Below are 15,600 nucleotides of genomic sequence, written 5' to 3' on the forward strand. Positions count from 1 at the left end.
GACATAATCGCAGACAGTGGTGACGAAAGGCCGGTATTCGATGTGGATGAGGATTCAGAGGATCGAAGGACTGCTGTTTGGATTCTCGAGGGCCAGAACCCTGAGGAGCCCACGGAAGCTGAAGCTCAAAAATCTTCAGGACTGGAAGATGGAGTAAACATGAGAGAAGCTGATCCTCAAAGCCCAGGGAAGGACATGATCTCCAAACAAGCAGCTAACTCAAGCACAGGTAGCTCCTCAAGGATGCCTGGTGATGATTCAAGTGATCCTTCTGAAGATGACACAAGTAGAAAAGCAATGTCAGTGAGCAGTCAAGATGGCATCAGCAGTAGAAATTCATCAGTCAGCGGCTCTGTGTGCATACAGTGCCTTGCGAAAGTATTCGGCCCCCTTGAACTTTGCGACCTTTTGCCACATTTCAGGCTTCAAACATAAAGATAGAAAACTGTATTTTTTTGTAAAGAATCAACAACAAATGGGACACAATCATGAAGTGGAACGACATTTATTGGATATTTCAAACTTTTTTAACAAATCAAAAACTGAAAAATGGGTGTGCAAAATTATTCAACCCCCTTAAGTTAATACTTTTTAGCGCCACCTTTTGCTGCGATTACAGCTGTAAGTCGCTTGGGGTATGTCTCTATCAGTTTTGCACATCGAGAGACTGACATTTTTTCCCATTCCTCCTTGCAAAACAGCTCGAGCTCAGTGAGGTTGGATGGAGAGCATTTGTGAACAGCAGTTTTCAGTTCTTTCCACAGATTCTCGATTGGATTCAGGTCTGGACTTTGACTTGGCCATTCTAACACCTGGATATGTTTATTTTTGAACCATTCCATTGTAGATTTTGCTTTATGTTTTGGAGCATTGTCTTGTTGGAAGACAAATCTCCGTCCCAGTCTCAGGTCTTTTGCATCAGGTTTTCTTCCAGAATGGTCCTGTATTTGGCTCCATCCATCTTCCCATCAATTTTAACCATCTTCCCTGTCCCTGCTGAAGAAAAGCAGGCCCAAACCATGATGCTGCCACCACCATGTTTGACAGTGGGGATGGTGTGTTCAGGGTGTTGCTTTTACGCCAAACATAACATTTTGCATTGTTGCCAAAAAGTTCAATTTTGGTTTCATCTGACCAGAGCACCTTCTTCCACATGTTTGGTGTCTCCCAGGTGGCTTGTGGCAAACTTTAAACGACACTTTTTATGGATATCTTTAAGAAATGGCTTTCTTCTTGCCACTCTTCCATAAAGGCCAGATTTGTGCAATATACAACTGATTGTTGTCCTATGGACAGAGTCTCCCACCTCAGCTGTAGATCTCTGCAGTTCATCCAGAGTGATCATGGGCCTCTTGGCTGCATCTCTGATCAGTCTTCTCCTTGTATGAGCTGAAAGTTTAGAGGGACGGCCAGGTCTTGGTAGATTTGCAGTGGTCTGATACTCCTTCCATTTCAATATTATCGCTTGCACAGTGCTCCTTGGGATGTTTAAAGCTTGGGAAATCTTTTTGTATCCAAATCCGGCTTTAAACTTCTTCACAACAGTATCTCGGACCTGCCTGGTGTGTTCCTTGTTCTTCATGATGCTCTCTGCGCTTTTAACGGACCTCTGAGACATTTATACAGAGACTTGATTACACACAGGTGGATTGTATTTATCATCATTAGTCACTTAGGTCAACATTGGATCATTCAGAGATCCTCACTGAACTTCTGGAGAGAGTTTGCTGCACTGAAAGTAAAGGGGCTGAATAATTTTGCACGCCCAATTTTTCAGTTTTTGATTTGTTAAAAAAGTTTGAAATATCCAATAAATGTCATTCCACTTCATGATTGTGTCCCACTTGTTGTTGATTCTTCACAAAAAATGCAGTTGTATATCTTTATGTTTGAAGCCTGAAATGTGGCAAAAGGTCGCAAAGTTCAAGGGGGCCGAGTACTTTCGCAAAGCACTGTAAGATCTACAAAGAAGAAAATGAGTAACCAGAGAGAGGTAGAGTGCAGAAACAGCCAGACGTCTGAGTCCACTGATACAGTCCTGAGACCCAGTGAAGGCACTTTGAGAACTCGAACTGGAGGAGTTGTGAAGCCTGTCAGAAAGCTTTTAGAGTCAATTAGTCAAGTGATTGCTAAGCCTGACAAAAGAGAGCATCTAGCGACCCTGATTCAGGCCCTATCAACTTTTGTTGAAGTGACAGTACCCCAATGAAACAGAGGCCAGAGGATAGATTAAGGAAATGAGAAATACTTTATTAGGGGTTCTTAGGTTGTATGTATATGGGCATATTTCTACCTGGCAAAGTCTCTTTGCTGTCCTTCTGGACAACTCTTGCTCAAGGTTACCCCTGTGGAGGAAGAACTCTTACCTTGTGTCTTAAAGTTTGCTGAAATGAAGAAGGGGTGAGTGTAGTAGCGTTAAAATGGTCATTCCATCAAACTTCAAATTATTAGAATAGTACACAACGCAGAACAGAACAACCAGGTTGAGGGTCAGTGGCCAAGCCCGCCAACCGGAATATTCCAAGTTCAGACAGAAGGGATCGCTATGATCTTTACTTTTGGTGTCTATTTTTAATTGTTGCACTACTGGTGCTGCCTGTTGATGTTAGGTAGGCAGCTACAGTAGCTGAATGATGTTAACATCTTCGTTTTTTAAAAACCTTTATTTAACTAGGCAAGTCAGTTAAGAACAAATTGTTCTAGGAACAGTGGGTTAACTGCCTGTTCAGGGGCAGAACGAGGGGTTTGAACTTGCAACCTTCCAGTTACTAGTCTAACACTCTAACCACTAGGCTACCCTGTCACCCCTATAACAAATCGTACAATATATCTTAAGCCTCTGTTAACTTTCTGCATTTATCCCAAAACCCTATTCTTTCTCCATTAATTTCCCCCATATAATTGGCTGAACGAACCAGAGGTAAATCATTTTCCTGGTTTTAGGAAGTTCAAGCTGGCGAGCTCTATAGATTAACTGCTACATAAAAAAAACTTAATCACTAATTTAAAAAAACCTGCAACAGCTTAATTTTCGACACTTTGAGGGAAAGCAGAGTGCATATGTTTATTGTTTTGCTGCTAACATTGTGTCTCTGATGGTGGCCAGCAAGCATCCGCTTCCAATGTAAACAATGCGAACTCTTCCTAGTCTTTGAATTTGTACCTGCACGAGGTAAAATTGTCATATCGCCGCCTGCTGTACTGGAGTTGTAGCGCATCTGAACTAAACAATCATCTGTCGCCAAGTGTCCCAAACATAAAGATAGATAGAGGACTCATCTTTGTGTCTGTGTCAATCGTACATTTTATTCTTCGCGATTGGCTGATCCCTCCTGATGACTCAGTTAGACATGACTCCAACAGGGTTACTAGGAAAGATCAGCCAATGAAGTTGGAAGTCCCACCCAGTTGACTACTTTAAAATGGCAGAAGCCTTCAATGGCACTGCCTACGCTAATACAGCCTTTTGGCCACTAGAGGCCTCTATCATTCTTAATGGTCCCCAAAAATATGCCAATCAAACACGGCAAATGTTATGTAGTAGTAGAAGGCTAATGTGAAATATTCTACATCTCTACCAGAGGAGTATACTACAAAGCAAGATCAGTGATCAGATCATATTCACAATATTCCGCCAGTTTAGGTTTATAAATGAACCAGAAAACCAATAGTTATTTCTGATTGTTTATCAAAGTTAGCTGGCTAACTCATCCTGCTTTGTAGTACCACTCTCTATACTGTATTATGTCTCGTAATAAATAAAGATTGAGAGACTACTCAATTTCTTTGAGCTAATTTGAGTCCTGTACTAACTGATCTATAAAATAGCCTGCTATAACAAATGTTACAATTTAAATATAATGATTTACACTAAGTAAAAATGAAAAGATTTATTTACAAGAAGCATAATATACCAATCCACTCTAAGATGCTCACAACAATATAGCATGGCATTACATGGACTGGGGCCATGTCAGGTTGATGAGAAAGAACACAGATATAAGAGGTCATGGCAGACTAGAGCTGGTGAGGTGACACATTTGAACAAGGAGCCTTGTTGAAACAAAAGATGTGCTGCTTTTAGTACAGCTAGAAGAAAGTAATTGAAATGTACCGTGTATAGTTCTGAACAAAATGAGAAGGTAACTCTATATATGCTGAAAATGCATTGTCTCTGTTAGGCACAACATTGTGGGCTTCTTATGCATGTTTATTCCTCAAAACATTTACAATGTATTCAACCAATATCAAATCACCTTCTGGGGATGTGTTTGTCCTGATACTACAGGTGTTTGGTAGTGTAAAGGATGTCACGCTGCTTCCTAAAAGCCAATTTATGCTAATTAAAGCCAATTTATGCTTGATCTTGTAATGCAATCCGAAGGCTCCGTACGGCGGGAGTGATGCAATTGCCTGTGGAAGCCAAATCGAGCTCCGTACCACATTTTTTAGCAATGCTTAGGGCTCCGTATAGCTCCACATTGGCATGATTGGTTGACGGTTGGTTGGGGCGGTACATCCTGTATCAACACAAACTCACTTCCTTGACAACTTCCTTGATAACAAATATGGAGAACTTTGACGAAAGGATATCAGAACAAGTTCACAAATAAACAACATCTTTATAATACCATGTGTAGGGATTTCAAAAACACGAAAGTTAGTTTGAACTCCTGGAAAGCGATCAGGGAGGTAATGGGGATAGATGCGGTATAGAGGTCATTGGAATGCAGACCGCATGGGATAGAAGGACGTTGGATTGGCGCACATTCAACAAATCTGCTCTATCAAAGTGGATATTTGTCAAATCCGCCATGATTTGTGTATTTTAACAGGCCCAAGATGTGATTTCTAAAAACCAATTTGGATATATTTGGCTGTTTTCTTGGTCTAACATTTAATGCGAATTTATACTTGATTTGTAAATGTGGTCCGGAGGCTCAGTGCAAAGGGTGTGATGCAATTGTGGCACCTCTAGAGGCTTGTGAAAGCCAAATCGAGCTCCGTACCGCATCGCCATGCAACTCCCAAATTCTCTACATTGACATGATTGGTTGACGGTAGATGGGGGCAGGAACTCATGTTTAAACACAAACTCACTTCCTTTGTCAACTTCCTTCACAACAGCTCTGCTCCGCGAAGCTCAAGAAGTATGAATGCTCTGACTTATTTGGAGTGCTCTGACTTATTGCAGTAAATGCTGTATGGCCACTGCAGACTTCGGATTGACCATGTAGAGCCATAATGACCAATGTCCACCAGATGCATATGTTTTTTGGTTTTGCCAGATGTCTAGCCTGCATTTTCCGTACATGATGCACATGTGCTTCACTTTTCAAATTAGCTAAAAGCTAGCTAGTTGGATTTTGTGTGTGTACTTCCGTATGTACCATGGTAAAGTACGAGTTGAAAATATTGAATGCATGTGGTACACAGAATGCACTGCAGCCTAGTGCGGCACCTATGTCTAGCACTGTGGACTGCTCCATTGACAATGAATGACTTCTGACGGAATGTTAAGGGTCTGCTGGACATGAGGTGTCAGCAAGTACAACTTCCTCCCGATTCGACCCATACCTGGAGCGAACTTAGGACCTCTGCCTTGCTAGCACATTTGACCAGTCGGTGCCACACGAAAAGCTAGTTATTCACTGGCATAAGCGGGGATACTTCAGGCTGAGGAGTAAGTTTCACACATCCCTATGTGCTTCAGTAGCATCTGAAGCATCTTTGAAATATTTTATTAACACCAATGTACTAGTACTTCAGGGGATAGTCCAAGTGGGGGAGAGAACTCAAATGTTGGGACACACCTAAAATGTGGAACATTTTTTAAATTAAATATCTACTAAGTTCGACAAAACATTATATCCACTTTTGTGCCATGCTCAAATTTGTTTTAAATGGAATATCAGCTTTTTAGGATTAAAAGGTCCACAAACAAGAAAGAGTTAGATTTTTCCCCAAGCAGGACTGTCATGTTTCTCCCTCTGGGTTCATCCTCACCTTCAGTTCTTACAAGACTTGGGGCACATATATGGTCTCTCACCTGTGTGAATACTAAAATGATATTTTCGGTTTTTCTACTGAGTGAATCATTTGCCACAATAACAACACTGATATGGTCTCTCTCCTGTATGACTCATCTTATGATCTGCCAATAATTTACAGCATTCTTTACACTGATGTGTTTTGTATTTCTCCTCTGTGTGAGTCACCATATGTTCTTTCAGGCATATATGACTGAAGCATTTTCCACATTCACTGCACTGATATCGTTTCTCTCCAGTTTGTGTTCTTATATGGACTCTCAGGTTATGTTTCTGGCTGAAGTATTTGCCACATTCTTTGCAACTATTCAATTTCTTCCCTGTGTGCGTCATCATATGCCTGCTACGGATTATCTTCTGACTAAAACTTTTGCCACATACTTTGCAGCAATGTGTTCTCCCCTGTGTGACTTCTCATACAGTATGTTCTGTCAGGTTTCCCTTCTTACTGAAACTTTCTCCACATACATTGCAGCAACACAATTTCTGATGTGCTTTAAAAATGCTAATTTTCACAATGCATTTCCTGCAGATAGGACACCTGTGTGGTCTCTCCCGAGTGAGCCGCCCTCAATGGAACTTTCAGTTCACTGGCTTCCCTGGTCTTAACTGAGCTGTATCCTTTCTTTGTCCATGTTCTCTTTGATTTGTGTGGCTGTAATCCTGATATTAGACCTCCACTGTCAATCCCATTGTCACTTTGACTGTTCCCAATATGAGCTGCAGAACAATCAGAATTTATTGGAGAAAGTGGCTTCAATTCACTATTTGGTTCTGATTCTCCATAGCCCATTCTGTTTTATTCAGATGTTTGTGTTGGTAGAAAGTCCTCTACGTTCTCCACAATCTAGGTTTGGGGAAGATGTGAGGGCTGAGGTGGGTCCTGATCATAGTCACTTTTCACACGGGAAGAGAGAATTTGAACTCGTTGATATCAGACTCTGAAGCTGCTCTTCCTCCTGACTGGTCCCAAACTCCTCCTGTTCCTCTTTAATCTGAGTGGGCTCTGGGTCCTCCTGGCCAAGACTGGGGCTCCACTCCTGCTGCTCATTGGGAACCTCTTCAGGGACATGGAAAGTGAGCTGATGCAGGTCTGGAGCGATGTAGAGATTAATATCAGGGAAGTAGGCTAACATACACTACCAGTCAAAAGTTTTAGAACACCTACTCATTCAAGGGTTTTTCTTTATCTTTACTATGTTCTACTTTGTATAATAACAGTGAAGACATTATAACTGTGAAATAACAGATGGAATCATGTAGTAACCAAAAAGGTGTTCAACAAATCAAATATTTTATATTTGAGATTCTTCAAATAGCCACCCTTTGCCTTGATGGCAGCTTTGCACACTCTTGGCATTCTCTCAACCAGCTTCACCTGGAATGCTTTTCCAACAGTCTTGGAGTCCTCACATAGGCTGCACACTTGTTGGCTGCTTTTCCTTCACTCTGTGGACCGACTCATCCCAAACCATCTCAGTTGGGTTGAGGTCGGGAGATTGTGGAGGCCAGGTCATCTGCTGCAGCATTCCATCACTCTCCTTCTTGGTAAAATAGCCCTTACACAGCCTGGATGTGTGTTGTGTCATTGTCCTGTTGAAAAACAAATGACAGGGGAACTACGCACAAACAAGATGGGATGGGGTATCGCTGCAGAATGTTGTGGTAGCCATGCTAGTTAAGTGTGCCTTGAATCCTAAATAAATCACTGACTGTGTCACCAGCAAAGCACCCCCACACCATAACACTTCCTCCTCCATGCTTTACCGTGGGAAATATACATGCAGAGACCATCAATTCACCCACACTGCGTCTCACAAAGACACAGCGGTTGGAACCAAAAATCTCCAATTTGGACTCAAGACCAAAGGACAATTTTCCACTGGTCTAATGTCCCTTGCTCATGTTTCTTGGTCTCTTCTTCTTATTGGTGTCCTTTAGTAGTGGTTTCATTGCAGAAATTCGACCATGAAGGCCTCATTCACACAGTCTCCTCTGAACAGTTGATGTTAAGATGTGTCTGTTACTTGAACTCTGTGAAGCATTTATTTGGGCTGCAATTTCTGAGGCTGGTAACTCTAATGAACGTATCCTCTGCAGCAGAGGTAACTGGGTCTTCCATTCAGGTGGCGGTCCTCATGAGAACCAGTTTCATCATAGCGCTTGATGTAGCGCTGCGACTGCACTTGAAGAAACTTTCAAAGTTCTTAACATTTTCTGCATTGGCTAACCTTCATGTCTTAAAGTAATGATGGACTGTCATTTCTCTTTGCTTATTTGAGCTGTTCTTGCCATAATATGGACTTTTACCAAATAGGGCTATCTTCTGTATACTACCTCTACTGTGTCACAACACAACTGATTGGCTCAAGCGCATTAAGAAGGAAAGAAATTCCACAAATTAACTTTTAACAAGGCCCACCTGTTAATTGAAATGCATTCCAGATGACTACCTCATCAAGTTGGTTGAGAGAATGCCAAGAGTGTGCAAAGCTGTCATCAAGGAAAGTGTCAGGATTTGGCCAGGGTTGTTCCGGTTTTTGGTCAATAGATGCCCCCATTGTGCCTTTTGACCTTTTGTTTTCCCTTGATCCCCATTATTATTTGCACCCGTGCCTCGTTTCCCCTGATTGTATTTAAACCCTTTGTTTTCCTCAGTTCTTTGCTCTGTGTTTGTATGTTAGCACCCAGCCCTAGTACTCTGTGAACTCTTGTTGATCCCGGTGGACTCTCTTGTGGAATTCTGTTTTTTGTTCTTTTTTGTTTGTTTTTGAGTATCTTTTGAGGCTTTTTGTGCTATACCTTCCACCTTGTGGATTTACCTTTTTGTCTTGGAGGATTACCTTTGTTCTTGTGGAATTCCTTTTGAGGTTGTGGAGTTACATGTTTTCCTGAAGAACTTCACTTTTTACTTCAATAAATACACCGTCTCAAGTACTGCTGTGTCTGCCTCATCTTCTGGGTTCTGCCGACTATTCGTGGCTCAGTTGGTTAAGTGACTGTTTCTCACTCCGGAGACCCGGGTTCGTAACCGGGTCCTGACAGAAAGGATGGCTGATGATTCCATATGTGTTATTTCATAGTTTTGATGTCTTCACTATTATTCTACAATGTAGAAAACAGTAAAAATTAAGAAAAACCCTTGAATGAGTAGGTGTTCTAAAACTTTTGACCGGTAGTGTATGATGTATGCTTATGCTCAATAACAAACATATCCATTAGTGAGAGCTATACCCACTGCAGTATCTATCTATCTCTCACACACACAAACACTCTCGCAAAAATGTACACACAGAGAGAGAGAGAGAGAGAGAGAGAGAGAGAGAGAGAGAGAGAGAGAGAGAGATATTGCAACAAACCCGGTTTGTGTCATTTCATTTCGAGTTTGCAAACCAAGTCCAGTAGCCTTTGTTGACATCCTCCTTTGAGCGGGGAATGTCCTCCTCGTAGTCTGTTATTGATTTTTTCCACTGCCCCATATCTGAACAGCCGTCACTGTTAATTTCTCAGTAACAAACACATTCAAAGACTAGTTTTTACATTTTCAATTGAGTGATTGTTGAGTAGTTCCGTTCGTATGCTAGCTAACCCGCACAGATGATATGGGCAATACAATTATTTAGTTAACTGGTAATTACTGGTAATGACTCTCTGAGGTCATTAAAGATCCCATGGCACTTATCGTAAGAGTAGAGGTGTTAACCCCGGTGTCCTGGCTAAATTCCCAATCTGGCCCTCAAACCATCACGGTCACCAAGTAATCCCCAGTTTACAATTGGCTCATTAATCCCCCTCCTCTCCCCTGTAACTATTCCCCCGGTCGTTGCAGCAAATGAGAATGTGTCCTCACCAAACTGGTTGAGTGAATGCCAAGAGTGTGCAAAGCTGTCATCAAGGCTTGTAGCGTGTTCTTGGGTATGACACTACAAGCTTGGCACATATATATATTTGGGGAGTTTCTCCCAGTCTTCTTTGCAGATCCTCTCAAGCTCTGTTAGGTTGGATGGGGAGCGTTGCTGCACAGCCATTTTCAGGACTCTCCAGAGATGTTCGATAGGGTTTAAGTCCAGGCTCTGGATGGGCCACTGAAGGACATTTAGAGACTTGTCCCAAAGCCACTCCAGTGTTGTCTTCGTTGTCTTGGCTATGTGCTTAGGGTCTTGTCCTGTTGGAAGGTGAATATTCGCCCCCAGTCGGAGGTCCTAAGCACTCTGGAGCTGGTTTTCATCAAGCTTCTCTCTGTCATGCAATAAAATGCAAATTAATTACTTAAAAATCATACAATGTGATTTTCTGGAATTTTGTTTTAGATTCCGTCTCTCACAGTTGAAGTGTACCTATGATAAAAAAATTACAGACCTCTACATGCTTTGTAAGTAGGAAAACCTGTAAAATCGGCAGTGTATCAAATACTTGTTCTCCCCACTGTACATAGACTTTAAATCACTGGCCACTTTAAACATGGAACACTAGTCACTTTAATAATGTTTACCTATTTTGCATTACTCATCTCATACGTATATACTGTATTCTATTCTACTGTATTTTAGTCTATGCATCTCCAAAATGTATATATTCTTAATTCCATTCCTTTACTTTAGATGTGTGTATTGTTGTGAAATTGTTAGATATTACTGCACTGTTTGAGTTAGAAACACAAGCATTTCGCTACACCTGCAATAACATCTGCATGTGACCAATATAATTTTTATTTGATTTTGAGATAATGGACTCATTTGATTTGAGCCTATATCTATTTCAGAACTTATTCATAATGATCTCTAGTCTTACATTGAGCTATTAGATTCCTGAATTCTATTGATTCTGGTCTTCCATATGGCTACTGGCTTTATCCAGAAACAACCCCAACATCCTCAAGATTTAGTGAGAGGTTGTTTCTAGATGACACCCGTGTATACCGCTGACATGGGCTACTACGGGATTATCGTAAAAAGGGGAAAAAAATTTGACGTATCTAGCGTCTGAGAATGGCCGTGTTCGACGGCATTAAAACCGTGATGTGTCATGGGTAAATTGTGACTGACTGGCTAATCTACAACTAACATTGAGTAGTTATTTATGAAGGAAGGTGATTTGTAGATTAGTCAGTCTCGTTTTTAAAATAAAAAAAGAATACAGTTTTTGGCAAACTGTACTTTTCGTAGCAGGTTTTGTAAAATTAGGTTAAGATTAGGAAAAGGGTTAGCTAAAATGCACAAAAAAATCTCATTTTGAAACCAAATTTGACAAAAGCTGTAACACCTTTAAAGTCGGCTGCAATATCAGTCCACCCATTGGGCGTGTTCGAACAGATCCATTTTGTTAAGTCGGTGACCATCGGCGGTAACGCCTTTCAAAGTGTTTTATATTATGGGGATAAAAATTGTCCAACTTCAGTCTACATGTTGAATTCATGAACTTAAACGAAATAATGCGATTAAAGGCCACTATGTTTTGACTGTCATTTTCTGCATTCGGTTTTCACCAACTTCATTCTTCAGCCTGCAATGTGGGAGGCTCTATTGTCAACCAATCATTAGGGTGTTTTTGTTTGACCCACCTGAACATGACCAAAGACATGACTGAAACAGGAACAATCTTTGCTGCGATTCACATTTACATTACATTTAAGTCATTTAGCAGACGCTCTTATCCATACAGTGGATATAAACAAATGAATGATATTTGAGGCTCTCTCAATGATTGTACACACAGGAGTTTTTGAGTGTGTGATATGGGGGACAGAGGCATGTTAATTTCGACATTATAAAGAAACTTTTATAAACATTGGCAACACTGCCATGTTCATCTGTACCTTGCTGTTGGAAAACCACAGTCCGACTTTCAGCTGTCGCAAATGCACCTTCCCAGACTTCACTCCTCGACTTTCATCTACATTCGGTTGCTTTCCTCTTACCACTCAATCGAGCCCATAGTCATGGATCAGGTGAGAGAGGACGAGCCAGAGGTTTCACTCTTGCCAAAATAAACAAAGGCGTTTCTATGGGCTTATTTTGGGCCTAAGCTTGTCTCCTGCCTTTGGGACAACTTCCATTGTTAGGGTGGAGACAAAAGCATCTCATTATATACAGCTCCCTGATCAGGTGCAGATAATGGCCTTGTTCGAGAGGCTCAAAACCACAATGTATTGTGGGTAAATTGTGACTGACTGATCTACAAATAATAATGAGTGTTATTTATGATTTGTAGATCAGTCAGTCAGTAGTTGTTTTGATGCGCTCAAACACGGCCATTGTCACAGTGTCGCTTCAACCCCTCTACTTACCAAAGGATTAGTGTCTATATAATTTTTTCTTTATTTAACCTTAATTTAAGTAGGCTAGTCAGCTATATTGGAGTAGCCTATTAGCATTCAGAGTGAAACACATATGTAACACATAGAACGAGTTTTCCTGCAGTTTTAATTTCCCTCCTATTTTACCCTTATGCATAAGATTCTAGGTAGGATTGTTATATCAATGTGGTTCCTGAGATGACTACGCATTGTGATATGAGTAATTTGCGCCGAAAATGTGTATCTGGAACGCACCCAGAATCTACGCATTCTACGTTTCTCGACTGTTTACTAGCCATCGGACTACGATTTGGAAACATTGCCTAAAACGCCAATACGGTGGTATTTTATTCACAAAATGACAAAGTTGAAGCTGCTAAATGTGTTTTTAAGTGAGAGGTTAGCTGCAGCTGCTAAAGAAATATTTATAGAGGTGGAAAATATTTTAATCGAATACCAGGAAGAAATCACTCGTTCAAAGGCAGAGAATGACCGTCTTCGCGGGCTACTGGACGTCGCTTTCCAGTTTACGCCAGGTTAGGCAGCAGACCGATAGCCTAGAAATGTGACAATGTTTCATCATTATTTTATTTGAAATCTAATCGTTTAAATGTAAATGTAATTTTAACATCCTCTCCATGGTGGTACTGTACGTGCGAATGTCAGAACAGTGCACTGTTATCCACCATATCATTTTTGACTACATCTTAATGTTCTTCTCTTCGCTAGCACAACAGCCCATTCAGCTTATAGCCTCTGATGAGGAGGTTTCCCCTAAGCATCAGCAGCACTGTGAACAAGAGTGGAGCCCCAGTCTGGGCCAGGAGGACCCAGAGCCAACACAGTTTAAAGAGGAACAGGAGCTCAGGACCAGTCAGTTGGAAGATCAAGTTCAAGGGCTGGAATCGGATACAGAATCCATATTCACTCATTCCTGTGTGAAAAGTGACTATAATCAGGATTCGCCTCAGCCCTTAAATCTTTACCAAATTCAAACTGTGGAGGTTGGAGAGGGAAACTCTCCGTCTCTCCCCGCCAACAAAACTGAAGCAATCAAACCAGAACCCGAAGGAGAGGGCTTTGAAATATCCGATCCAAGCAATCCACAATCCTTCTATGCCATGAATCTAGACAATGCTGAAGCTCAGAGTGAAAATGGTATATATTTCAATGAGATAGACAGTGATGGACTTCCCTCTGAGTTTGAGGTACCACAGCCAAATCAACCAAGGAGTGCCAGGAGAGGGCAAAAAATATGCACAGCGAAGACTGTGAAAAAGAGCCCTGATGAGAAGCCGTACCAGTGCAACGTCTGTGGGAAAAGTTTTCATCACATGTCCAAACTTAGAACACATCTACGGGTACACACAGGAGAGAAGCCATTCAGCTGTCCAGAGTGTGGGAAATGTTTCAGCCAGTCTGGCGAAGTCAACAGACACCTTAAAACACACAATCGGCACAGGGCCTATTTATCCGGCCTATGAGGGAGATGCACCCTCTCTCGTGTCGAACTATGAATAAAAAATAATAAAGATGGCTGTTTTTTGTTTGAAAACAAGTGTTCTTGCTATTTATTTATAGGGGTGGGAGATATTATGCCTACCATTACACTCAGTTCAGCAGGACATCATTTGTTTGTTTGACCTGTGGCAGTTGAAATAGTATTAGCCAAAATTGACTCCAATTGTAATACAGTCTTGTTTACCAATGTACACATGAAATCCATTCAGAAACATATTTGGATTGACTCACTCTTGGCACTCATTGGACCCTAAATGTAGGCCTAATCTCTGTTCATGTTGTGGTATGAATAGTGTTGCTTAAAACAGAAAATGTGACTATTGTACATGAATGTCTTTATTGCATATTTTGTGGTGTTTGAACATGTCTGTTTTCCATTGGGGTGTTTCATAGCCATTAGTATTGCTTGACTTGGACTTGCTACGTCAATCTGAAGGCCCTTCAGATCTTGGACCCTGGAGATCACAGGACAGGGCATGGTCGAAAAATGTCCTAAGCATTCATTGCACTGCTAGCCAACTGTATTTTAAAACATTTTTGATTTGGAATCAGGGAGATTATCACAGAGATCCTATAAAATATATGGATTCTAAAGGAATGCTAATCTTATCAAACTGTTTATCGCTCAATCACACAGACCATGTGTTATGTTGTTCTTGCATTGGTTTACGCATGGACATGAACTGTATTTATATTACTTTAGCAAATTTGGGTGGTAGCCTCGACCGGGAATCAAACCCGATTCAAGCTACTGTCAGTGGGCCAAACCTCTTGAATAGGGTTGATAGGTGTTGGGTTAAGATCACTGCACTAACCCCTTCCTTCGGGAGAGCATGTCCCCACACTTCTATGTACCGAGTCCCTCACGTGGATACGCCTCTCCGATGGCCCCACAGGCTTCCATCCTACTTCTGACACCAATATAGCAAATTTGGGGGGTATCCCTGACCAGGACTTGGTCCAGCCCGGGTCCAGCGACTGTAAAGCCAACACCTTAAACGTTAAAGGGATACTTCAAAATTTTGTCAATGATGCCCTTTATCTACTTCCCCAGACGAACTCGTGGATACCATTTTTATGTCTCAGTAGCTAGGTTTCCTTCCAATTTGCAACAGATTTTCATGCAAATATTAAAAAAAAAATCTGCATAAAAACAATCTGCATATTTTCCCGGCAGAGATGTGTTTCCATCAAATTGACTTGTTGCAGATAAAAGGCTGTGCATGATGACGAAGTGCCCATCAAAAAACCTATTGCGGTTAAATAAAAAAAATGCAAGTTCAAATTGCTTTCCACCGCATTTTCACTGAATGTTTTCTCACAAAAAAAAATGTATATAGAGAGTGTGCCCCCTCTGGTATTGGTACATGCACTCTAGCCCAGAGTATTCCAAATTCAGTCTTGGCCCACCCTGATTGCAGGTATTGTTTTTTGCTCTAGCACTACACAGCTGATTCAAGTAACAAACTCACCATCAAACTTTGATTATTTGAATCAGCTGTGTAGTGCTAGAGCAACAAAAGCAAACAAAACATGCACCAAGGTTGGGAAACCCTGGGTTAGAGCGCACATATAGCCTACATCCCTTATACTCAACTGGCCATTGAAGCAAGCTCCACTGCATTTTTTTCATTGTTCCCCTCTAGTCAGGGACTGATTTATACCTGTGACACCATGTGTGTGCAATTAATTATCAGGTAGAACAGAAAACCAGCAGGCTCTGGACCTCATAGG

The 15,600-nt window shown here is 41.3% G+C and overlaps 1 protein-coding gene across 1 annotated transcript; it reads left to right on the forward strand.

Annotated features, from left to right (window-relative positions):
• The first annotated feature begins 10,777 nt into the window (after nt 1-10,777).
• LOC124028578 (protein glass-like) lies at nt 10,778-15,205 on the forward strand. The gene is made up of 2 exons (XM_046340620.1): nt 10,778-12,881; nt 13,075-15,205. Exons 1-2 carry the CDS (start codon nt 12,704-12,706, stop codon nt 13,827-13,829), a joined length of 933 nt encoding a protein of 310 aa, XP_046196576.1. The 5' UTR covers nt 10,778-12,703; the 3' UTR covers nt 13,830-15,205.
• The last annotated feature ends 395 nt before the right edge of the window (nt 15,206-15,600 follow it).

Source organism: Oncorhynchus gorbuscha, linkage group LG03 (genome assembly GCF_021184085.1).
Source record: "Oncorhynchus gorbuscha isolate QuinsamMale2020 ecotype Even-year linkage group LG03, OgorEven_v1.0, whole genome shotgun sequence".
NCBI lineage: Eukaryota > Metazoa > Chordata > Actinopteri > Salmoniformes > Salmonidae > Oncorhynchus > Oncorhynchus gorbuscha.